A 26,917-nucleotide genomic window follows, 5' to 3' on the forward strand; every position below is an offset into this window, starting at 1 on the left:
AGGAATGGCAGATGAAATGTTAGGGGGAGGTACAGCAGGTAGCGTGGGGATGGATGAGGATGATGGGAATGTTAGGGACGGGGAGGGGGAAAAGAAAGATCCATCAGAATTCAGGACCGGGCAGACAGGGGAGGTGGCGGGATGGGTGTTAGGAGGATTGGGAGTGGGGAACATAGTCAGCTGGCTATCACCTACTGCTGACTGAACCTTGGGGATAGACGTCCCCTGGGCGCCACTTTGGGGCGCTGGCTGAGGGTAGACCCCAGCAACACAATTCTGATGATACACAAACAATTTCACACCTTTGTGATTTATCTCTTCCTCAACCCAACCTTCTAACTGAATAGCCTTCGCTACTCTGTACCATGCTTCAGCAGTCTTTAATAAACCATTATCTGTAAGCTTGCCTTTCATTTCTGCCAGTAACTTACGCCAACTTTCTGGTTGCAATCTTCCACCCGTTGGTACATTAATTTTACATACTTTTGCAATCTTTTCAACACCTTTAACCATCTCCTCACCCTCTCTGTTTTCTACCAAATCACATGCTAACCAGCCCTTACTGGGCTTGCTTAAATCCTGCCCCATAATCCCTTTACCCCTATACCAGCGTCCTAGATATAGAGAGAGAGAGAGAGAAAACTGAACAAGAACGTCTACAATGCTTCACTGCCACCCGAGAACCGTGGGACTTTCTCAGGTGCGTCTTCCCAAAACGTAGACTAGTCACTGAATCCGCCTACCCGGGGTGGTAGACACGGATTGGAGCGAGGTGAGAAGTGTGTGACCAATCACTTCTCTTTTAAGAGGAATGGGAGTGGATAGTATAATAATATAGGAAGTATAGAAAAGATGAAAGGCAAGGAAAATCCTTAGAGACAGACACAGGAGTTCATGAGACTCCTAATTAGACAAACAAGACAACAATACAGTTGAAATACAGTGCATGCATCACAGTTCAAATGAAATCAACAATAATCCCTTTCCTTTTACATGTGCTTACTCCAAAGTCACCTCCCTCAACCTCGTAGTGTCCCCGCTCGGAGAATGACTTCCTCAAGTCTCACTACCACAATTAAATAATCAGTGGACCTTCAACTCAACTAGAGCCGAAGGGTCCGGGTCAGGACGTCCCCAACTCAACTAGAGCTGGATGGTCCGGGTCAGGACGTCCCCAACTCAACTAGAGCTGGATGGTCCGGGTCAGGACGTCCCCAACTCAACTAGAGCTGGATGGTCCGGGTCAGGACGTCCCCAACTCAACTAGAGCTGGATGGTCCGGGTCAGGACGTCCCCAACTCAACTAGAGCTGGATGGTCCGAAAGCGCACAGTGAAGCTAGCTAGGCTATCAAAGTGACACAAAATTGGATCACAGGAAACTATGATTCTACACAGATCCCACAGTTCCACAAACTTCTTTTTCCATACAGCCACAGCCACGAGGCTCCTAAAAGAAGTAAACAGGCAACAGAAGACCCCCAGGAACACATCCACAGGTCAACCCCCCCTTTATCCCAAAAGAGGTAAAATACAAACAGATAGACAGACACACTGAAGACCCAGGCAAGTCCCCTCAGGTCCACCCCCCTTTATCCCAAAAAGGGGAAAACAAGCAAGACAGAACCCCAGGCAAATCCCCTGCAGGTCCACCCCCCCTTTATCTCAAAATGGGGAAACAGGCAAACAATTCAAACACACCCAGGCAACAGACTAAAATGCAGGTAAACAAGTGAGTAACGAGGCACCGGGCAAGATATTACCTGTCTTTGATGTCCTCCCGGGAAGCAGTCACAGACACGTGGACGGGTCAATCAAAGGGGCCGGAACATACCGGTGGCTCTGCAGAAGTCTCTACCGTGTACCTGGAGGTGATCAATCTCCTTTCCTTCCCCCCGGATTCCTCCGTCCACCCTTGTCTTCCTTAGGACGGCTCACCGGCCGGACATAGCCCGATGCCCCACGTTGGGCGCCAAGTTGTTATGGTACTTTTTGAAAGTAAACCAAAATGTTCAAATGTCTATCTGTTCCTGTCCAAATCAATAAAATTAAATTGCGTATATACGCTGAAGTAATTAAGTCTGACACACAAGGTTCAGGTTAAAATAACTTCGAGAAAGTTTATTGGCAAGTGCAGAAAAAGCGGGCGCGCAGGCCCTTTTAAGAGGCATTTTGCGTCATCATTGATTATTAGAATATCAGCAAATAAACATCATCAATTGGATTAATTGTTAAGTGTCGGTGTTAGTGTCTTACCTATTGGTTCAAAAAATTAAGAGGTTAGTCCCGTGTCCACCCACCAGAGGTGGGATTATTCTGGACACGGGTGGGGATAAGGGGGTCCTAAGCGTCATTTTACACGGTCAATGATATCAGGCTTCATGTCCAGGTGCAAGGTCTCTTATGAATAGAACATTTCATTACTACTGTGTTCTGTGGCCTTCAAACTATACTATCTTACAAGTTCTAAGGAGTAGCCAGCAAGTCTTAAGGAGTAACCAGCACCTCCTGGTATTTGTCCTTGCAGGAAAACACAGTCTTTGTCTACTGTACTAATTGGGTTGAGAAGTTCAGTCACGTAATGTAGTTTTAAAATGAACAAGTTAAGTCATGAGGACAAAATGGAGGATTGAAGAAGTCAGGTTAAGAGGACAAAATGGAGGATTGAAGAAGTCAGGTTATGAGGACAAAATGGAGGATTATCACAGTATAAAGTTAAAATGGAGTTAGTACAATAATTCAATACAAGTACAATAGGGATTTTTAATAATCCCACATCAGGTACATATTTGAAACTTTGTTGCCTTACTGTGACAAGGCTGTTACCTCTATCATAAGCATCTAGACCTGCTGTAGTTTATTTTATTTTACCTTACTCTTTTTTTCATTTATGTTCTACATTAACACCACATAGGGTGAGTGTGTGTTCACTAATAATATTTGTCTATGTTTAGATTTTAGTTTTGATGACTAATATAGTTTTTGTTTTTTTGCAAGTTTTTTTATATTGATTTATCATTTTTAGGAGGTCTCAGTATTGAGGAGACGGCTTCTCTCTAGCTAGGGAGCGTCCTTTTTTTTCTGTGCATACTGTAGATACAACGAACAGCATACCGTCGGCTTATACAGCTACTTTATGGTGGACAGGTCCCAGGGTCATCCCTGTGATATCAGGATTTGTCCACACTTCCTGCAGGAATGGTTCCAGGGCAAGGACGAAGAGCAGTGGAATGACTCTCTATAAACCCCATTGACAAATATGTGTGCGGTAGGTGATGAATATAGGGCCTGTATCCATTGTCGCATGTGTTGTCCAATCCCTAACTCCTCTAGTGTTGCAAATAAGAAGTCCCAACCCACCCTATTGAAGGTCTTCTCCGCGCCTGTAGATAGAAGGAGAAGGTGCTGTGCTTGGTGTATTAGGTACAGGACTCTTGCGTCGTTATCTCGTGCCTCCCTATTCGGGATAACCCTACCTGGTCTGTGGACACAAGCCGGGGGAGAAGGGGCCCTAGTATATTCGTCAGGAACCATTTTAGATTGCAGTTTAGTAATGAGATGGGGCAATAGTTCGCACACTGCTCACCATCCTTGCCCTTTTTTGGTAAAATGTTTGCCACCTGCCTTTGAGTGGGGATGGAATTAAACGCGTTTATGAAATGCGGAAATAGAGTGGTTGCAAAGAGTTTGTAATATTTCAAGGGCAGGCCGTCTGGGCCAGGGCTCTTTTCTGTCATGGTGTGTATTACTGCGGATGCAAATTCTTCTAATGTGATAGGGGCCTCTAAGGCCTCGTTAGAGTCAGCTGTGATGCACGCGTGCACATATTGTGAGAGGTAACTGCGGATATTTGCGTTGTGTTAATGGGTAGCAGGATGTGTGGAGAGGGAAGGCAGATCACTGTTGTGATCTTGTCTGGTCGGTGTATTGCATTTTGGCTATTTATGTTGTGGAGCTTTTTTGTTTAGCATTCGCGCCAATAGTCACTCTTATCGCCTTCTGCATAGAAAAATGTCTTGGTGCGCTGCAGTGCCCTGGCGTAAGATGCTCATAGGAGTTTATAACCAAATAACAAGCTAAAAATGGCGCAATGTATTTCAAGTGACTAAAAATTGTATATACTAAATAATAGCAGCACCTTATAAGTGTAAAAGCTCATAAAACACTAAAATACAAATGGTTCAAACATAAAGTGCGCTGTGCCTTTAAATAACTGTGCGTTCACAAATCTGTGCAAAACACAACACTCATAAAAAGTGCTAAAGTGTCAAATGTGCTAAATCCCAATGTTGTGACATATATCATATATACCATCAATTATACAATTTATTTAAAGTGCAAAGAAGAAAAATTATTCTGTTTTTAAGAATATTCCTATTTTTAAAAATAAGTGCTAGTTTGTGAATCAGTGTAGTTACTTAGGTATACAAACCCAAATTTGATAATAACAACTTGACTCTCCACATGTAAAACAAAAAGAGACAAAATGCAATAGTATAATATTGTTTTGATATTAATAAATATTTAAAAAAATGTGATGAACACTCACAAACATGGAGCAGGTAAAGAGACTGCTCAGGCTATCCTCGCTTTCTCACTGTTACACAGTGTCTCCAGGAAATGAACTGCTTACAGATTCCAATGGGGAAAAAAACGATCGGGCGGCCGTCAAGTATAAAATAAATTTTATTGGTAAAACATTCCGCAGACTTATGCAGGTTAGATGTGAGATCGCTCAGACTTCCATTCAAACAAATAGTAAAACATCCGGACACCGGTATCTCTGGATATCACAAAACTTGTCCTTTAGTCTTTCGAGCGTCCAATCTCCCTTACGTCCTGCGTGCTAGCGTGATGACGCGTTTCGCCGTATAGGCTTCCTCAGATCACGTGTTCATGTGCCGACCATCCCGTTTTTTAACAGTCTCAAAAAGTAGGCGTGTTTATGTTCCCGATAGAGTCCAATGTGTTCCTACAGCTGTTAATTCAATTTGTATACCCAGACTATTCCAGCTCTTAAAGAGACATACTAAAAACATAATTAAAATTTACGAATACATTATAAATTTAAAAACATAAATCTATTTTAAGTCAGGTCACTTCTTACTAGTTAATTAATAGACAAAATACATCAGGTAAATATAAAAAAAAAAAAAAAAAGCATCACAAAGAGAAGAAATTGCATTACATAAAATTAAAAAGGTCAAATTCGATATTAAGACCAGAGGGTTTCAGGGTATTCAGCCTATATACCCATCTCATTTCCACCTTTCCTATTTGTTGTATAAAATTACCTCCTCTCCATGACTTCTTAACATTCTGAATACCTAAAAACATAAGGCCTTTTGGGTCCATATTGTGAAATCTTTTAAAGTGGGCTGATACACTATGTGCCTCATACCCTCTCCTTATGTTATAAACATGTTCCGCTATTCTCTTATGCAGAGGTCTGATGGTTCTACCCACGTATTGCAATCCGCATGGGCATATCAATAAATAGATCACATTTCTCGTAAAGCAGGTAATAAATTCGTTAATCTGGTGTTCCTCATTATTGTACTTACTTTTAAAAGTAAGTACAATAATGAGGAACACCAGATTAACGAATTTATTACCTGCTTTACGAGAAATGTGATCTATTTATTGATATGCCCATGCGGATTGCAATACGTGGGTAGAACCATCAGACCTCTGCATAAGAGAATAGCGGAACATGTTTATAACATAAGGAGAGGGTATGAGGCACATAGTGTATCAGCCCACTTTAAAAGATTTCACAATATGGACCCAAAAGGCCTTATGTTTTTAGGTATTCAGAATGTTAAGAAGTCATGGAGAGGAGGTAATTTTATACAACAAATAGGAAAGGTGGAAATGAGATGGGTATATAGGCTGAATACCCTGAAACCCTCTGGTCTTAATATCGAATTTGACCTTTTTAATTTTATGTAATGCAATTTCTTCTCTTTGTGATGCTTTTTTTTTTTTTTTTTTTTTATTTACCTGATGTATTTTGTCTATTAATTAACTAGTAAGAAGTGACCTGACTTAAAATAGATTTATGTTTTTAAATTTATAATGTATTCGTAAATTTTAATTATGTTTTTAGTATGTCTCTTTAAGAGCTGGAATAGTCTGGGTATACAAATTGAATTAACAGCTGTAGGAACACATTGGACTCTATCGGGAACATAAACACGCCTACTTTTTGAGACTGTTAAAAAACGGGATGGTCGGCACATGAACACGTGATCTGAGGAAGCCTATACGGCGAAACGCGTCATCACGCTAGCACGCAGGACGTAAGGGAGATTGGACGCTCGAAAGACTAAAGGACAAGTTTTGTGATATCCAGAGATACCGGTGTCCGGATGTTTTACTATTTGTTTGAATGGAAGTCTGAGCGATCTCACATCTAACCTGCATAAGTCTGCGGAATGTTTTACCAATAAAATTTATTTTATACTTGACGGCCGCCCGATCGTTTTTTTCCCCATTGGAATCTGTAAGCAGTTCATTTCCTGGAGACACTGTGTAACAGTGAGAAAGCGAGGATAGCCTGAGCAGTCTCTTTACCTGCTCCATGTTTGTGAGTGTTCATCACATTTTTTTAAATATTTATTAATATCAAAACAATATTATACTATTGCATTTTGTCTCTTTTTGTTTTACATGTGGAGAGTCAAGTTGTTATTATCAAATTTGGGTTTGTATACCTAAGTAACTACACTGATTCACAAACTAGCACTTATTTTTAAAAATAGGAATATTCTTAAAAACAGAATAATTTTTCTTCTTTGCACTTTAAATAAATTGTATAATTGATGGTATATATGATATATGTCACAACATTGGGATTTAGCACATTTGACACTTTAGCACTTTTTATGAGTGTTGTGTTTTGCACAGATTTGTGAACGCACAGTTATTTAAAGGCACAGCGCACTTTATGTTTGAACCGCTCATAGGAGTTTAGAAAGTTCCCTGCGGGCCTGTGTCAGTGTCAGGATCGGGACAGGGATCCAACACGCAGAATACAAACAGGAGCTAGGTACGTATACCGGACCTTAGAATGGACGGACTAACGTAAGGAGTAAGCAAAGAATGGTCAGAGATAAGCCGAGGTCGAGGGAACGAGAGAGCAGGTAAGCGAGAGACAAGCAGAGTCCAAAGGATAAGAGAGGTAAGCAGGGTAGAAAAATACAAGCCGAGTCAGAACCAAAAAGACAAATAGCAATAAGAGCACTGAGTGACCAGACGAGCTAGAACCACGACAGGGCAATGAACCATTACACACAACCCTATTTTATACCTTGGCTCTTTAATTGATGATCCCGCCCCCGACGAGTCCTGATTCGTTGCTCGGGACTTGATTGACAGGTCGGAACGTGATTGCCGTCATGACGTCGGCTACTGAGCGCCACGTCATAAAAGGAGGCGGAGCAATCGCGGGCGGCGTGTAAACGGCCGGGAGGACTGCGAGGATCGGGTGAGTCAGCCCCCCTGAGAGGACGGACGTCTAAGTGTCTCACCACCTCCGAGGTAGAGACAACAGGTACCCTGACTGTACCCCCCCCCCCTCTCAGAAACGCCCACCGGATTTCCAAAAACGGGAAACAAATTGGGAACCTCTATCAGAAACAATTTCAGCGGGTATACCATGTAAACGAAAAATCTCTTTCGCGAAAATATCTCAGCCAATTCGGGAGAAGAGGGCAGTTTAGGTAAGGGCACGAAATGAGCCATTTTAGTAAACCTGTCAATCACCGTGAGAATAACAGTCTTCTTTTTAGAAACAGGCAAATCGACAATGAAGTCCATAGCCAAACAGGACCATGGTTTCTCGGGAATTTCCAGGGGGTGCAAAAGCCCACACGGGAGCGTATGAGGTTGCTTAGTCTTCATACAGACATCACATGCCCCGACGAAATCCCTAATATCCTTACGTAACGAAGGCCACCAGAAATCTTTAGAAATCAGGGAACACGTCTTGCGTATGCCAGGGAGCCCAGCAACTTTACTGTTATGAAAGCAATGCAGCAGTTCCAGTTGGAGTTCAGGAGGAACGAAGTACCGAGCCCCAGGAACATGTCTGGGAGCCAGATGTTGTGCCTTCTCGATCTCGGCAAGCAACGGGGAGTGTATCCTGACACTCGTGTTGGCAATAATATTACACTTGGGAACTACAGAAGACAAAACTGCATCAGACATAGTAGAAGGTTCATGTTGGCAGGACAATGCATCAGCCTTAGAGTTCTTAGAACCAGGTCTATAAGTGAGCACGTAATTGAAATGAGTGAGGAACAAGGACCAACGAGCTTGCCTGGCGGACAAGCGCTTGGCCTCCCCAATATAGGACAAGTTCATGTGATCCGTCAAAATAGTAACGGGGTGTAAGGTCCCTTCCAACAAATGTCTTCATTCCTTTAAAGCCATAATGACCGCTAATAGTTCCCGGTCACCAATGTCATATCTGCTTTCAGGCCCAGATAATTTCTTGGAAAAAAAAAACACATGGATGCAACGGTTTATCCAAACCTAGCCTTTGGGACAAGATAGCGCCTATACCTGTCTCCGAGGCGTCTACCTCGAGTAGAAAAGGCAAAGAGGTGTCAGGATGAACGAATATCGGTGCTGAGGCAAACTGTTCCTTGAGAGTACTGAAAGCAACAAGCGCCTCCGGAGACCAGGTCTTAGTATCAGCACCCTGTCTAGTCATGTTGGTAATAGGAGCAATAATAGACGAGTACCCCTTAATGAAGCGCCTATAGTAATTTGAGAATCCGTTAAACCTCTGAATGGCCTTGAGTCCCCTGGGCAATGGCCAATCTAAAATAGATTGGAGTTTAACCGGGTCCATCTTAAACCCGTCTCCAGAAATAACGTAACCAAGAAAGTTTATCTGAGATTGGTCAAAGCTACATTTCTCCAATTTGCAGTACAATCCATGTTGTAGAAGTTTGCGCAATACCCTTCTGACTTGTCTGTGGTGAGTCTCAATCTCTCTAGAGTGTATTAGTATATCATCCAGATATACAATAACGCATTCATGTTGAAATTCCCTAAGAACCTCATTAATTAGGTCCTGGAATACTGCAGGTGCATTGCAAAGCCCGAAGGGCATTACCGTGTACTAATAGTGGCCATAACGGGTATTGAAAGCTGTTTTCCATTCGTCTCCCTGCTGAATTCTCACCAAGTTATAAGCTCCCCTCAGATCTAACTTGGTAAAAATCTTGGAGCCTTTCAGACGATCAAAGAGCTCAGTAATCAAGGGAATCGGATAAGCATTTCTGATCGTTATCTTATTCAAGCCCCGATAATCAATGCAAGGCCGTAGTGTGCCGTCTTTCTTTTTTTTTTTTTTTAGACAATCTTTATTTTTATTTTGGATAGCATAGCAAGAGGTATTACAACAATAACAAGCAAAAACATGTCATGAGTACAATTCACCACTCTTATAACGGGTGTACATCAGATATTCCAGGGTAGAGAGTTTTAGTTAATAGGAGACTGCATATGATATTGAGTGCGCAATATATTCACAACTGCTATACATATCTTGTTAACCCCTAGTACAGTCGAGGTGGTAGGACTTTTGTAGAACTCTCGTCGGGGATCCCTGCGAGACATATCAGGCTATCTGGGTTTCTGAGCAATGTTAGTGATACAAAGTTATACCGTTATGAAGCTGCATGCAGCTCTCAACCTATTTCACTCTGATTCGATTTCTCATCTCACTCCAGTAGTTCCCCCCAGTAACATGTGGGACTATCCGTGTGTCTGTAGTCAAACTACGTGCCATCTTCGCAGGGATATGGGGCCACCATGAAGTTGAACGTCAGTGGGGTATCTATGTCTGGTCCATGTGAGCTATAACAGGACACTAGGTGTTAGAAAGTCAAGTCGGTGGAGGGGAGAGTGTCTACTCTTTGACGGGTCTGTGAGTTCGTCACTCGGGAGGGTCGAGAGCGCTTATAGGCCGTACCCAATACGGTACAATACCGTGTGGCAATCAGGGGGGGAGTCTCTACGGTGGAGTTAAGGAGTCTGACTGTCGGGGCTAAGGGGATGGGAAGAGGAAAAGAGGGAGGGTGAGGGTAGGGAGGGTCAGGTTGCCTGTCTCCCATTCCCCGCCCCGGCGGCCGATATGTGCCACAGCCATGGCGTCCAGACATGGGTACATTTTTCTTGTCTATCCTGTAGGGCCGCCGTAAGGGACTCCATTGTATATATATCCCCCACCCTGTCCATCCACTGCCGGAGTGTAGGCGCATCCCGCTGCTTCCACATCGTGGGGATCAGTGATGTGGCTGCCGTCAGCAAGTGTTTTGACCGCTGACCGCTGTCCAAAAGGGGATAATCTCGGGGCAGCTCCACCAAATGTGCAGATAGGAGCCGTCTGAGGCTCCACACCTCCAACAGTCACCAGGTATCTCCGCGTCCATGCGGTGCAGAGTGTCCGGTGTCCTGTACCAGTGCGTTAGGATCTTAAAGTTCGTCTCTTGGAATTTGGAGCTGATGGAGCACTTATGTGACAGTATGAAAATCTTTTCCCACTCCTGGTCTGTGAGTGTGGTCCCCGTGTCCCTTTCCCACCTGGAAACATATCTCGGATGTGACAGGTGTTCGCTAGCTAGAAGATGTGCGTATAGCCTAGAGACCCCCTTATCCGGGTGTGACCTGGCTGTGCAGAGAGTTTCAAACTGTGTGAGGGCTCTGTGTAGGCATTGTTTGGCTGGGAAAGTCTTGTAGTATGCTTGAATTTGCATGTAGTGGAAGGTGTCTAGTCCCGTGGGTACCTTGTCCCCTAAAATGTCCGCCAGGGGTTTAAGTCGGTTCCCTAGTGTGAGATGCTGAAAGCTGAGCCAGTCGGAGTCGGTGTATGTGCTGAGGTCTGCAGGCGTTAGTCCCCCACCCACCCCCGGGTTGTGCGTTATGGGCGTGAGAGGACTGTCCGTGGTCGTAAGTTGGTGTGAGTATCGCAGTGTGCACCAAATTTGCAGTGTGGCGTCAATCAGGGGGTTGCCAGTTCGCAAGGCTCCCAGCGTTAGAGTGCTTAACCAGAGGCGTGAGGGAAGAACGCCACCCGCCTGCGCGAGTTCCATGGGGACCCACAGCTTGTTGGTTGGGCGGGCGTGCCAGTCCACCAGCCTGAGTAGGTGGGCTGCTTGATAGTATCTCAGGAATGACGGGAGCCCTGCGCCTCCTCTCGTTTTTGGGCGTTCTAGTATCGCCTTGCTTACCCTACTCTTTCTCCCGTTCCAAACAAAGTCTCTCACCGCCGCGGAGATCGTTTGGAAAAAGGTTCTCGGCAGCGTAACGGGGACCGCTTGGAACAAAAATAGCAGGCGAGGCAGCACATTCATTTTAACAACGTTGATCCGGCCGAACCAGGAGACATAAAGGCCCCTCCAGCGCCGGAGGTCATTCTGTAAGGCCGAAAGGATGGGGAGGAAGTTTAACTGGTACAGTAGGGTCAAATTAGTAGGTAGCCAGATCCCGAGGTATTTGAGCTTATCAGTGCACCATGAAAAGCGGAATTGTGAGTGTAGGTGAGCGATCCCTGCCGCAGTGAGTGAGATCGGTAGGGCCTCCGATTTAGTCATGTTCAGCTTGAGATTGGAGATGTCTCCAAACTCCCTGAAGGCCCGAAGCAGGTTGGGGAATGACACTATGGGGTTGTCTATGAAAAACAGCATATCGTCGGCGTATGCCGCCACCTTATGCTCCACTCGGTGCATGCTGTACCCCGTAATACCCCCGTCCCGTCTGACCGCCTCCAGGAAGGGCTCCAGGGTGAGGGCGAACAGGAGGGGGGACAGCCTTGCCTGGTGCCGTTGCATATGTTGAACGGGGCCGAGAGCGCTCCGTTGATCCGGATACGTGCCATGGGGTTAGTGTACAAAGCTAAGATCCATGAGCGGATATTGGGCCCGAACTGCATATGACGCAGGGTGGCTTCTAGGTACTTCCAATCCACCCGGTCAAAGGCCTTCTCTGCGTCCGTGGAGACCAGTACCAAATTTTTGTGGGACGACCGGGCGGAGTGGATCAGATTGAGGGCTCGGATAGTATTGTCCCGTGCCTCTCTACCAGGGACAAAGCCCACCTGGTCCGGGTGGATCAGCGCGGGGAGTATGCGGGAGAGTCTCAGGGCCATGGTCTTGGCAAATAATTTTAGATCTGCATTGAGTAGCGATATCGGTCTATAACTCCCGCAGTCAGAGGGGTCCTTACCGTCCTTGGGTATTACCGTCACCGTCGCGTGTAAAGTGTCAACAGGGAACCTGCCACCTTCCAACAGGGAGTTGAGACCCTGCAGCAAATGAGGCAGTAGTATATTTTTGAATTTGCGCAGGTACGTGGTCGGCAGGCCGTCGGGGCCTGGCGCTTTGTTGGACTTAGATTGTTTAAGGGCTGCGGCAAGTTCCTCCTCAGTAATCGGGCGGTCCAAGTCCTCGGCTACGTCCGCCGGGACCTTGCGCCCCACGTACTCAGAGAGGAACGCCTCTATCTTATGCTGATGTAGGGAGGTGTCCGTACGGTGTGAGGTTGCGTCAATATTGTACAGATCTGCGTAAAAATGCCTAAATGCTTGTAAGATGTCCGGAGGTGTCCGTTTCACCGTTCAATCCCTGCCCCTTATCTGATGTACATGTTGCTGTCTATGCCTCTGTGTCAGGGTCCAACATTTTCCCGCATTTGTTGGAGAATTCGTAAAAATGTCTATTAGACTTCCGGATAGTGTGTAACAGATTCTGTGAAAGCAAATCCCTGAGTTGTCTACGTTGGTCGGTGAGAAGGCGGTAGGTATCGTCTGTGTGGTCTTGTTTATGTTGCGTCTCCAAGTCCGCTATAGTTCGTGTCAGTGTCTGGATCCGTGTGGCGTGGTCTTTCTTGCGTTGGGTGCAAAGTTTGATAAAATGTCCCCTGATCACACATTTATGTGCCTCCCACACCGTGAGGGGGGCCACGTCGGTGCCGTCGTTGTCAGCAAAATAATGCGTCAAGGTCTGTGCTATTTGGGTGGTGAAGGTAGTGTCTCCTAATACACTTTCATTGAGTTTCCAACAGCGTTCCCGGGGTTTGAAGAGCGGGGACTTAAGTGTGATGAGTACTGGGGCATGGTCCGAGTCATGTTGTATTCCAATGTTGGATGTGAGGAGGAAGGGGAGGTATTCTTGGGCAAGGAAGACATAGTCTATCCGGCTGTATCTATTGTGTACTGCGGAGTAGCATGTGTAGTCTTTAGCGTCGGGATGCGCCACCCTCCAACAGTCGACTAGACCCGATTTACCCAGAGCTTGTTTGGCTTGCCTTAAGCAGTGTGCGGGGATGGTACTGGTGCCCACGGATGTATCCATCCGGGGATCCAGCGGGATATTAAGATCGCCGGCTAGTATCAAAGTTCCCTCTCGGAACCTCTCCAGTTGTGCCAAGGTTTTCATCAGGAATCGATGCTGTCCCTTATTGGGGCAATAGATCGTGGCAAATGTGTACTTATGTGCTGCAATTGCGCCCTTTACAAATAAAAACCTCCCCTATGGGTCTGCTTGCGAGGTAGTGTTCTCGATCGGGACCTTATTAGCGAAAATAATGGCCACGCCTGCGCGTTTGGAATCTGGGTTGTTGGCGTAAAATCCCAGCGGGTACCGTCTATCCCGTATCTGGGGGGCCTCGTTGCCTTTAAGGTGCGTTTCCTGCAGAAACGCTATCGAGGCCCTATGTGACCACAAGGTTCTCAATAATTGTCGCCGTTTTTCGGGGGCATTAAGACCTCGAATATTATACGAGAATAGGGTGAGGGAAGCGGGGGTGAAAGTGGTCGCCATGGCTGTTCGGGGCGGAGTGGGGAGAAGGAGGGAAGCTGGGGAGGGAGAGGTAGGGGTGCTATCCCTGTCTGTGGGTTCAGGCCCGTCAGGGGCTTCGGGGGGTTAGGCAACTAAGACCCTAGGTCGTGAGAGGGTGACCTGATCTACAGGTGGGTCGGTTGCAGGGGGATGAGAAAGTCCGGTAGGAGAGGTTCGTCCAAAGAGAGCGGTGCCCGCTCTCCCTCGACCCACGTTGTGGGGCGTACGTCTCGGCTATTAGTCGTCCGGGGAATGGGAATCACGTGGCGAAGCGCCAGAGCCATCATGTAAACCGGGCAGGGGGGGAGGCACCGTCCGGGTTGGGGAATCTGGGTACTGGCTGTGAAAGTGTTGCCACCTCGCGTCATCAGCATACCCCGGTAACCTTAGACAGTTTGCTTACATCAAAGTCATCCATAACGTAATAAAACAACAAGGGACCAAACATAACTGTTGTAATACATCATAACTGTCGACATACATTAACCTTTAAGGGCCTCGTGAGTTGGGGAGGAGCGACCCCGGGGTCGCAGCCCAAACCGCCCGCCACGGCATTGTAGGGAGACCGCACACAGTTTAATTGGGGGGAAAGCACGTGGCGCGAGCAATTCAGCGCGGCCCCCGGGCCGCACCAGCCGTAATAGACAGAAAGCCAGCCCAGGTCGTCATTCAGTACCGCCAGACCGCAGGCGCCGGCCTAGCGGCCCACCGCCTGCCGTGGGGCGGCATGTGCTACTAAGTCGGATAAGGTGACACACCATGGTATAGGACTAGCCCCCGCCCTCCAACAATATTCATAAACTGCCCAAATACAATTACAGAACGTCTCTTCTGCCCCGTGGATGCCCCCTTGCAAAATGTGTGCCAAAAGTTCAGGCTGGCCGGCCTTCGTAGGCAGCGTGTAAGGGTGGTTCCTAAACTGATCCTGCAACTGCTGCCGTAGGGTAAGTTGGCCGCTCCCCAGGCGGAGGAGTACTTTCGATCGGGCTGGGCCTGCTCGCATGGGGTGGTAGGGTGTATGGAGTCCCAAATGTCCCGAGAAAGAAGGTGTTGGCATTTACCCGTACCCCACCCAAATTCGGCAAGGGCCTAAATGTGGCTTTGGGAAAACCGCCACTGTTCACACCGCAACAAGTATGTAGGGAGGCCCTGCCGGCGGTCTGTCCCGGTTCCCACCCATGTTACAAGCTAAGTGTTCAAGTGTAAATATAATCGTGGCAACTTATCTGTTAGCGAAGTCGTCTGGGGAGGCCTCCTCAGGTCGGCTCCTGCTGCTGCGGGACCAAGACGACGTGATGCTTATCTAGGGACCGGTTGTTATTCTTCGGGGCCTGCTGGGCCCCCCCAGCGGGCAGGTTGTGCATCTCTCCTAGGTTGGTTACGGAGAGCCTCAGGGACCTCGGGGTGGGATGGTCGTGGTGGATGCTGGTCCAGGATCCAGTTGCGGACAGTGACTGGCGGTAGATCGAGGGCTCTCAGAAAGCCGGGTATATCGTTAGGCCAACGCAGGGAGCACCACGTGTTGCCCTTCTTAGCCTGTAGGCTAAAGGGGAAGCCCCACTTGTATGGGATGCGCTTTTCCTGAAGGATGCCTGTCAAGGGTCGTAGGGCTCTCCGTGCATCTAAAGTGAGGGCAGAGAGGTCTTGGTATAAGGAAATCGGGGCGTCCAGATAGGTGACTGTCTGCGTGCGAGCTGCCCTCATAATGGCTTCTTTGAGCTGAAAGGAGAGGAGGCAGCAGATCACATCTCGGGGCAGGCCATCCCTTCTCGGGGGCCGCAGGGCCCTGTGTGCACGTTCGATGTGGTAGTCATCCTGAGCTCCGTCGCCCACTATACGAGTGAAAAGCTGTGCGAGGGCAGTACCCAGGTCCTCAGTTTCAGTTTCGGGCATGCCTCTGATCCTGATATTATTCCGCCTGCCCCTGTTGTCCAGATCCTCCACCTGTCTGCGGAGGTCTAGGAGCACTGAGCCCTGCCTGGCAGTGGCATGGTCAGCTGCCTGGGAGTGTTGAATCGCCTGCAAGTTTTCATGCTCCAGCTCAGTGACACGCTCCTCCAAGGCCGTGAGGTCCCTGCGCACCTCCAGAATCTCCTCACGGATCGCCGCTTTCAGTTCCGCTACCATGGCAGTTTTATCTTGCTTGGTGAGCATATTAGCCGATATGGCTGTCAGTTCCGCCGTGATTTGTGTTAATGTTTCCCCTCTGGCTGGGCTTGGCTCTGAGCCTGCTCCGCTCTCAGCACCAGGGGATGCCGCCGCCATTTTGTCTGCCTGACTCGTGGCACGGTAAGCGTCTGGCGTGGAGAGAAAATCATCCATCGGGCCGGCCTGTTTTCTCGATGGGCTAGTGCCCGATGGTCCAGGGGTGCCCTGGCGCCTAGTCTTCCCCATTTCGCCTGCGTGGTTTCGCTAATAATAGGGGCTATGTGGGTCGAGATCGCGGAGCTCCGAAAAGCACGTCTCACTCCATGCACCGGCAAGCCACGCCCCGTGCCGTCTTTCTTATCCACAAAAAAAAAAACCCGGCCCCGGCTGGAGAAGAGGATCTCCTAATAAATCCCTTGTCTAGGTTCTCACGTATATACTCCTCTAGGACTAAGTTCTCCTTAGTGGATAAAGGATATACCGTACCCCTCGGAGGCATAGTACCAGGCAGGAGTCTGATCTTACAGTCAAAGGACCTATGTGGAGGTAAAGTATCAGCCTTCTTTTTGTCAAAGACTGCCTTTAAATCCAGGTACTGAGACGGTATTTGTAAATCTGTAGATTGGGGAGAATTAATCGGTGCGTCAACTACGCAAACCGGTGAGATTTTCTGTCAACATCCTCTCTGGCAACCCTGACCCCAGGAGACTATCTCACCCAGTTCCCAGTCAATAATAGGGTTATGCTTCTTAAGCCAGGGATACCCCAAGACTATTGGAACTGAAGGAGATGAGATAAGCATGAGGGATATTCCTTCCTCGTGTAGAATACCAATGGTTAACTTAACTGGTATGGTTTCACGAAAAATAACAGGTTCTGATAATGGTCTACCATCTATGGCCTCAACGGCCAAGGGTGTATCCCTTAGCTGAGATGGGATAGAGTGGTTAGTGACAAAGGCTTGGTCAATAAAGCTTTCAGTTGCTCCGGAATCTATCAATGCCATAGCATTTAGTACTCCCTTCTCCCAAGCTAAAGAAACAGGTAACAGAAGCCTATGATCTTTATAATCATATATAGAGGACAAGATAGAAACACCCAAGGCCTGTCCTCTTGAGAAACTTGGGTGCGAGCGTTTCCCGGACGGTTAGGGCAGTTTAGGCGTAGGTGACCTCTTACTCCACAATACATACACAGCCCCTCCCTTCTCCTGTACTGTCTCATCTTCTGAGAGACGAGTGTTACCTATTTGCATAGGTTCTGGGAGAGCTAAAGTTGTAGATTCAGAATTCTGAAATGAGGGAGCTAGTCTAATGGAAGGTCTATAACTACTATCACGAGTGTTCTGCCTCTGTCTCATGCGTTCATCTATTCGAGAAATAAATGAAATTAAATGTTCCAAATTTTCAGGAAGTTCTCTTGTGGCAACCTCATCTAGAACTTAATCTGATAATCCGTTCAGAAATACGTCCATATAAGCCTGTTCATTCCACTTGACTTCTGCCGCCAAGGATCTGAACTCTAACGCATAATCCACAAGGGTTCGGTTATGCTGTCTAAGACGTAACAGTAGTCTAGCTGCATTGGCCTTTCTTCCTGGGGGGTCAAAAGTCCTCTTAAAAGCAGCGACAAAGGCATTATAGTTATAGACTAACGGATTATCATTTTCCCACAGAGGGTTAGCCCATCTCAGAGCTTTGTCAATGAGTAGCGAGATTATGAATCCAACCTTCGCCCTGTCTGTAGGGTAGGCGCGGGGTTGTAACTCAAAATGGATACCTATCTGGTATAAAAAACCTCGACAAGAATCCGGAGAGCCGCCATAGCGTAAAGGGGAAGTAACACGTGAAGAAGCACCCACTGTGGCTACCTCTAGGCCTGTACTTACAGGAGAGATGGATGGAGTACGCATCTCCTCTGATTACTAGGACGGGATAGCAATGCTTGCAGCGCTAGAGCCATCTGGTCCATTCTATGGTCCATGGCCTCAAATCTAGAGTCAGGAGAACCGACCTGAGCGTTTGTACCTGCAGGATCCATTGGCCCTGTCGTAATGTCAGGATCGGGACAGGGATCCAACACGCAGAATACAAACAGGAGCTAGGTACGTATACCGGACCTTAGAATGGCCGGACTAACGTAAGGAGTAAGCAAAGAATGGTCAGAGACAAGCCGAGGTCGAGGGAACGAGAGAGCAGGTAAGCGAGAGACAAGCCGAGTCCAAAGGATAAGAGAGGTAAGCAGGGTAGAAAAATACAGAGTCAGAACCAAAAAGACAAATAGCAATAAGAGCACTGAGTGACCAGACTAGCTAGAACCACGACAGGGCAATGAACCATTACACACAACCCTATTTTATACCTTGGCTCTTTAATTGATGATCCCGCCCCCGACGAGTCCTGATTCGTTGCTCGGGACTTGATTGACAGGTCGGAACGTGATTGCCGTCATGACGTCGGCTACTGAGCGCCGCGTCATAAAAGGAGGCGGAGCAATCGCGGGCGGCGTGTAAACGGCCGGGAGGACTGCGAGGATCGAGTGAGTCAGCCCCCCTGAGAGGACGGACGTCTAAGTGTCTCACCTCCTCCGAGGTAGAGACAACAGGTACCCTGACAGTCAGGTCACTCTATGTGGTCGAATCTTGTGTCTATCTGGTCTGTCAGGTCCTGTATGGCTCTCTCCCTAACTTTCTTAAGGGCTGCGCTTTGTTAAATGAATGTGCCCCGAATAACGCTTTTGTGGGCCTCCCATGTGATAAGTGGAGAAGTTTGTGGGACCGATTCTCCATAAAATAGTGATCGAGAGATTGTTGGAGCTCCTGTTTCACTTGCAGGTTTGAGAGAAGGGCCTCGTGGAGTCTCCAACTAGCTACATTTGGCCTGTGGTGTTGGAAAGCTAACGTCAAACTGGGGGGAGCATGATCAGATCAGGTGGCCACGCCAGCTGAAGAGTTATGTAGGGTGGATAGGTGATAGTATGGCATGAAAAAGTAGTCAATGTGTGTTTAGCATGAGTTGGGTGCTGAATAATATGTGTAATGCTTAGCGGTGGGGTGCAGAGCCTTCCAGCAGTCAGTCAGCTTGTACTCTTGCAATAGCTTGCAAATTGTTAGTAGGGTATGTGGTGGTGTCTAGAATCGTCCCATGGAAGTATCAAAGGTGGGGTGCAACGCTATGTTGAAGTCCCCTCCAAAACTAGGCAACCTACCAATAAGTCAGCATGCATTTTAAGAACAGAGCGCAAGAACCTTCCCTGTCCGGTGTTTGGGGGCATAGACATTGGCGAAGGCGTATGGAGTGTCGAGGATCTTTCCCTGTGGTAAAACGTAGCGGCTGGCCTGCCAGAAGGGACTCCGCAACAAATGGGATGGATTTGTGTACAAGTATAGCTGTTCCCTTAGATTTGCCCTGGGTGTTTTCGTTTAAAAAAAATAATAAATGGTTGCACCATTTTGGGGCGGAGCCTAGTTTGAAGTGGGTTTCTTGCAGGTAGACCATGTGTGCTCCGGCAGTGTCGGAGTATGGAGGATCTTTTCTTTGGTATGTTCAGTCCGCAAACATTGAAGGAGATTTAGGGGCGTTGTGGGGATGGAGCCGGGCCCGGCATTGTGAGGGTACAGGACATGTGAGGTCGGTACACAGTGACATCTGGGGTTGCGGTTGGTACCATGCCAACAGATAGTAACAAGTCAATTAGAAGAGTTACAACAACACGTAAGTATACAAAGTATTGGAATGTTGTAAGGATGTCCCCGTATGCTACAGGGTTGCGACGTGCCCAGAGTAAGGCTGCTTCCTGGACACGAACCCTGCACAGCATCCTCGGATCCCTGACTTGTCTAAGTTAGAAACATTGCAAGGAGCCAGGGGAATGCCCAAAGCTATTCTCCTCTGCTTAAGTGTTTAGGTCAAGGGGATAAGTGGATTGGTGCAGTGTGGCACATGTGTTTGGAGTGGGAGTGCTGGGTGGTTAATGTGGGCCTAGAAAGTTCTCCCCATCTGACCAACATTAGCGTGGCTGGGGCTGGCCAGATGTGTCTGCGCCATCACCTTAGGTGCTGGGGCAGGTCGAGCTGGGAACGTCAAACCTGCAAGTTAGAAACTTAGATGTGTATTGATTTGAAAGTGATAACTGGACCCCCCGCATGTGTGAGCATGTAAGTGGCGTGAATACTCCTGGCTACCCAAAGATAGGGGGGATAGAGAGTAGAGAAAAAGAAAATACAATCTTCATTTTATAAACACAAAGTGTTACACTCACGGCTGAGTCCAGCCTTCCCCTCATCCCCCCCAACCCAGCGGTGAGCCCCGATCCTCTGTAAATAACCCATTGTGGTGCCCATTGGGTTGCATGTATATGATCGTCCTCCATCCTGAGGGTCGGGCCCTCCCCAATCAACAAAGTATTGCGTTAATAAAGCTACCCCTGAGGAAGCAGTCCACCATGTCATAATACTCATCAGCTCTAGGACGGCCTTCGGAGTCTTGGAAGTGCGGTACCAGCAAGAGATGATGTTTCTTAGCGTGTGGGTCATTCTGGTTCCCTTCCTTGTATTGTACTCGGCTCAGTCGAGGTGTGGGACTATGGTCATGTTGTGTGGAGTCATGTGGAGAGGAAAGGGGGGGGGGGGGGGAGTGATCGGGTTTGTGGCTGGGGTTATTGAAGGGGCAGTCTCTCTCCTCTCTCCTCCCATGGCAACACTGTGGTCATGTTCAGCGAGGATCCCATCTGTAGGGAGTGAGCGACAGTCCAAGTCGTCCAGCGTTGAGACCCAGATGCAAAGGGAAACTACATGCCACTTCGGTTTTAGAGTTATTTGGTTATGCTGTTGGCATCTGCCAGTGGTAGCAAATTTTATGCATTTGAAGGATCCTGGTCAACGGTTTCAGCACTCTGCGATATATCCCAGGGTAGCCGGGCATAGGTCTGGGAAGAGTTGCAGGGAGCATCTTTGGTAGGTAATAGATGGGCGCTCCCTGGCTTGTCTATGGATTTCCTCCTTAAATGCAAAATTAGTGAGGCAGCATATTATATCCCTGGGGGGTTATCAGGAGGGCCCTTAGAGCGGAGGATGCGGTGCGCTGGCACAAATCAAATGGGGACTGATGGTTCCTGGCCCAGGATCATCAGCAATATGTCTTTCAAATGAGTTTAGAGTTGGGCTGGGGTTTCCTCACCTTCTTGGAGGTGGTTATCCTAGTCCTCCATGTGCAGGGCCATCCCTCTCATGAGCTTAAAATGAGTATCCTGAGTTTCCACTACTGTTACCTGTGATTCCCTGAGTCCGTCACAGGCAGCCTCCACGTGGCCCACGCGGTCTGAAATTGAAATTCTGCCCGCAAGGCCTGTATGTCTGCCTTAATGGAAGACCGCAGTTCAGCCGTGGCGTCCCTGAGTTCGGATTTGGTTGGCAGGGCTCGGATGAGTTTGAGCCACTGAGCCCTGTCAGCAGGTTCATAGGCAAAGTCAGAGCTCAGTGATTGTGGTGCCGAGCCCTTCAACATGGCGGAGCCTCTCAAGTCCAGCGGCGGTGTCTCCAGATCCACCGTGTCACTAGGTACTGCCATAGGGAGGGTGTTTGTGGGCCTTTTCTGGGATCGGGGTCTTACCCGCTCCAGAAGACCTGGTAGATTTCCCCATGGTGCAACCTTGCTTTTGTCGTGGGGTCTCGAGGAGCAAAGATTCTAGTGCCCGGTTACTTCAGTGGCCAAGCCACGCCCCCATACATTTCTTCATGTTCTTCTTTCATAATAACATGACTTTGTACTTATATTTATTGTTTTACCGTGCTGTACCAAGTTTTCTAGTTCTGAATATCGCTTATATTAGGTTGTGTTGTAAAGAACTTACCTTGACTAAGCTTGGAATGCTAAAAAGATCAACCTACAGCTTTTGCTTATGCTCCATTGTAATGTATGTTTTTGAATTGTTTTACACACCTGCAAAAATTACTGATCAGAATTTCAAATCACTATCTTATGTTGCTTCCATATGCCTCTGCGTAGGCAACCATATTCTTTCTTGCTATGTTGTGCTCAAACTTGGCATTTAAAAAAAAACACATTTGAAACAAAAACCATCAAATGCATTAACTTTGTATTGGTACCTGGAGTTTCTCCTGGGAACATAGGCACTTAAGTACTAACAATGTATCATGTTTTGGTTTGATTCTTCAGAACACATATTTTCCTTCTCTACTAGAACACTTTAGAAATACAAGTCAACAAAGTGGAAATAAACCCCGACACAAACACTTTATTCAAATGTTAAATAAATTTGCAAGGGAAAGAGAGGATGTGGAAGGAATACCAAATATTGAGGTAAGACTGACATTTTTGTCACTCTAGAAATATGAAGCAAAATAATAGCAAGATGGCACATGTTACCTGCATGGCTACAACATCTCGAGCACTGTTACACACTTTGGTGGACTTACTCTCTACTTTTATCCTTGTGGAGGTATTTATTTTTTTCTTCTATGACCTACTGGTTGACGTGGTTCAGGATTGTACTAAACTCACAAGTGGCTTTACTTAACCCCTTATCCCCACTTTTTCTCCTTACCCGGTCGCCGGCGATCGCAGTGTGGGGAGTCCCAGGGTGTCCTCCCTCCGTTCGTTTTGACCCACCCCCTCTAGGGCCATGTGATCGCGAGGTCCAAGGCAGTGCCAGCAGGGTGAGTGCCTGTAATGACAGGTACTCCTCCTGCTGCCTGTAAAAAACAAAAAAAAACACGTCGAATATTGATTTTATATGTATAAAGGCCATTAGGCCTGAATTTGTGGGAGGAGTAAGTCCCCTACTTAAACTCCCAGCCCCTACTCACCTCTGCCGTTCCAGTTGATTGTCTATCCCCATAGCAACCAGCACTTCCGGTCCGAGCTTCCCGCCAAACAGCTCCAGTCTCCTGCAGCAAGAGGTGTTCAGCGGAATCCTCCGTCCGTTCTGCGGCCCTGCCACCCGTCTTCCTTCCGGTCGCGGTACTTGGCTTCCGGTCACAAGACTGGCACGCTCACGTAAGCTAGTGAGGAAAATAGCGTTCGGCTATTTCCCTCCGTTCGGGCCTAAAAACTTAGGGGTAGGCTCCCTTTTTTTCTCTTACATTACCAGTTCACGTATACTTACCCGTTCATGCATTTCCGCGTTCGCGACACTAAAGTAGAAAACCGCCCGCTATACTTGCGTATCATTGGGGCCTTTGTACGGTCAAAACTGCCGAACCATGTATAGGCATAACTCTGGTGCTAATCGTTACATTTCTGTGTTACCTTTCGGTCATACGCACGAACCATGTACCTATTTACTTACCCGTTAGTGCATCTTAAGCGATTCATGTGAATCCTGTTCACCCCTCGCATACTTACTACTAATTCATGCTATTGCTATTCGTGCGGAATTAAACGAACGCACATTATACTTTACCTAAGCAGTTCCCTCGTACGGCTAAAACTACCGATCCCGTTCAAATAATACATGCATTTCGTACACACAAATTTATTTAAAAGCACATACTTTCTGTTCGGTTATTTAACTGTTTATCCCCTTAAGGACCGGCCTGTTTTTGCGATGTTGTACGTTAAGGACCAGAGCAGTTTTAACACTTTTGTGGTGTTTGTGTTTAGCTGTAATTTTCCGCTCTCTCATTTATGGTTCCCATACAAGTTATATATTGTTTTTTTCAGGACAAGAAGGGCTTTCTTTACATACAATTATTTGTATTATGTCATATATTGTATTTAAAAAAAAAAAAAATATGGTGAAAAATTACAAAAAAATGTTTTTGGACTTTTACTTGAAAAATATTTTACTTATCTACAAAAGCTAATGAAAAAAACTGCTAAATAGATTCAAAATTTTGTCCCGAGTTTAAAAACACCAGTGTTTACATGCTTTATTGCTTTTTTTTTTGCAAGTTATAGGCCTATAAATACAAGTAGGAAATTGCTGTTTCAATATATATATATATTTTAAATGTATCAATAGTGACATTGTAACACCGTTATCTGTCATAAATCCCTGAAACACACCTAACATGTACATATTTTTTTAAAGTAGACAACCCAGGGCATTCAAAATGGGGTATGTCCAGTCTTTTTTAGTAGCCACCTAGTCACAAACACTGGCCAAAGTTAGCATTTATATTTGTTTTGTGTGTTAAAAATGCAAAAAACTAACTTTGGCTGGTGTTTGTGACTAAGTGGGTACTAAAAAAGGCTGAACATACCCCATTTGCAATACCTTGGGTTGTCTTCTTTTGCAAATGGTATGCCATCATGGGGCTAATTCTCATTCCTTGGCTACCATACTGTCAGGATCGGGACAGGGATCCAACACGCAGAGTACAAACAGTAGCCAGATACGTATACCGGACCTTAGAATGGCCGGACTAACGTAAGTAGTACAGTAGAGAATAGTCAAAGACAAGCCGAGGGTAACAGAAGACAGGTAAGCGATAGACAAGCCGAATCAAGGGTAACAGAGATAAGCAGAAGAGAGCAAACAAGCTGGGTCAAAACCAAAAGGGATAACTAGAAAACACGAGCACTGAGTGACTAGAACAAGCTAGAACCACGACAGGGCAATGAGCTAATGAAAGAAGCACTGTTAAATGCCCTGTTCAGATAAGTAGACACACCTCCGTCGAGTCCTGATTGGTCCTGAACCAATTGAGTGACAGGTCGTTCCGGGTTGACGTCCTGACGTCGACCTCCGGGCGTCATGCTATAAAAGGGAGTCACTCCCTCGCGGCCGGCTTTGCATGACCGGATGGACCGCGAGGAAGAGGGAAATCAGGCCGTCCGGATGGATGAACGACTAAGTCTCTACCTCTCTCGGAGGTAGAGACCTCAGGTACCCTGACACATACGCTCTCATCTTTAGATCACTTATCTTTAGATCACTTGGCAATCTCCTTGACGAATCCCTGTTCAATCCCAACACAAACCTGGTGATCATATCTGCTATTTATCTTGCTTTCTACGGTTTTCTCAGACCCAGAGAGTTCACCGTGGTTTGTCAAGGAGATATCACGCACAGCCTAAAAACATCACACCTCACTAAGGTGGAGGATCACTACCTACTTACGATCCCATCAAGTAAAACTAATCACTCACAACACCCCACCATAATTCCTCTCTTCCCTACAGATAATGCCTGGTGTCCGGTCAAGGCGCTAGACCACCTTCGGTCAACCCATCACGCGCACTTACCAGACTCTCTGCTCTTATCACCACGGCTAAATTCACGGCACACGTCAGAACACTACTATCCAAACTGGGTTACAATCCGGCTTCATTCTCCGGGCACTCCGGAGCCGCTTCATCAGCCTCTAGCAAAAACACCCCGGTCCACATCATCAAGAGACTGGGTCGTTGGAAATCCTCCATATGCATACATATATACCAGAACCAGAAAAAGAGCTTCGTCAAGCTTTCAGGAACTTGATTATGTAAAAAAGGCAATAAAGTGTGTATTTTCTCGAACTTTTCTTTTGCCCTCTTTTATTTACAGGCCCACTCGTACGTTGGTTTCGGCACACCACAACCAACCAATTTTGCCCTTTCAGATACTATCCATTACGTATTAAATTCCGAGCACAAATATATATATATATATATATATATATATATATATATAATCTAAAATAAATATATATGTAAATACGTTGAAGGACCACTATAGTGCCAGGAAAACACTTGTTTTCCTGGCACTATATTGCCCTGAGGGTGCCCCCACCCTCAGGGCCCCCCTCCCGCCGGGCTCTAGGGGGTGGAAGGGGTTAAATTTACCTCTTTCTCCAGCGCTGGGCGGGGGACTCTCCTCCTCCTCTCCTCCTCCTCCGCTGTATGTGCATGCGCGGCATGAGCCGCGCGCGCATTCAGCCAGTCCATAGGAAAGCATTCACAATGCTTTCCTATGGACGCTGGCGTCTTCTCACTGTGAAAGTCACAGTGAGAAGCGCCTCTAGCGGCTGTCAATGAGACAGCCACTAGAGGCTGGATTTCACAGATGAAAGCAGGTTCACACTGAGCACATGTGACAGACATGACAGAGTCTGGAGACGCTGTGGAGGACATTCTGCTGCCTGCAACATCCTCCAGCATGACTGGTTTGGAAGTGGGCCCTTGGTGTTCTCTGTCAAATTCCAAACGTCCTGCACGGTGTTGGGCTGTAAGCACAACCCCCACCTGTGGACATCGGGCCCTCATACCACCCTCAGGGAGTCTTTCTTTTTTGTAAATACATTTTTATTTATTTGCAGTTTACTGTAACACATTGATGGATACGCAGATCCTTAAGTTTTACACAACAAGTGTAGATCAATAAGATAAGCAACAAGCAGTTCAATTGAAGACATATGAAATTTAGGTTTATCAGCTTGCAGGCTTGTTTAGGGATGGGACTCGCAGGTCTGGTTCCGTTACCATGAGCAGGTATAGATTGGTAGTTTCCACCCATATTAGAGATCATACAATATTGCCCCTTCATGACTTGGAATCCTTCCCTTTAACACTATTCCACACTCTACGAGAATAAGTCTATGGGGAGAGGGGAGGTGCAGCGTCACTGCAAGCACATTTGTACGTGACCTTGAGTCAGAAGTTCCGTCGTCCCTATGTATTAGAGAGTTTAGTACTAGGTCGATGTATAATTTGGTGGGTTTCATTTCTAAAGCAGCGGTGATGGGGTATGAAAGCGTGTATTGCTTGGTCTCCTGCTTTCAATCTAGTGTGAGATTACCCTTGCGTTATACAAGCTGATGATTATTGCTCAGGGCAAGGTCCCTTCCCGTGTTTGTCGACTGGGGGTCTACGGTCTTTATCAGTGACTCTATCTCGTGGGGGTCAGCAGTTTGGCCCTGTTTATTTCTGTTTGAGCGATATCATTGTCGAAGTTACTTATGACAGAGCTCGAGCGT

At 46.9% G+C, this 26,917-nt stretch overlaps 1 protein-coding gene across 1 annotated transcript in view; it reads left to right on the plus strand.

Annotated features, from left to right (window-relative positions):
• Positions 1 to 22,180: 22,180 nt before the first annotated feature.
• LOC134608800 (uncharacterized) overlaps positions 22,181 to 26,917 on the plus strand; it is a 125,833-nt gene continuing 121,096 nt past the window's right edge. The window contains exon 1 of the mRNA XM_063451908.1: positions 22,181 to 22,319. Coding sequence (XP_063307978.1) covers positions 22,263 to 22,319 — 57 coding nt within the window. The 5' untranslated portion in view covers positions 22,181 to 22,262. The remainder of the gene's footprint in view (positions 22,320 to 26,917) is intronic.

This window comes from Pelobates fuscus, chromosome 4 (assembly GCF_036172605.1).
Source record: "Pelobates fuscus isolate aPelFus1 chromosome 4, aPelFus1.pri, whole genome shotgun sequence".
Taxonomy (NCBI): Eukaryota; Metazoa; Chordata; class Amphibia; order Anura; family Pelobatidae; genus Pelobates; species Pelobates fuscus.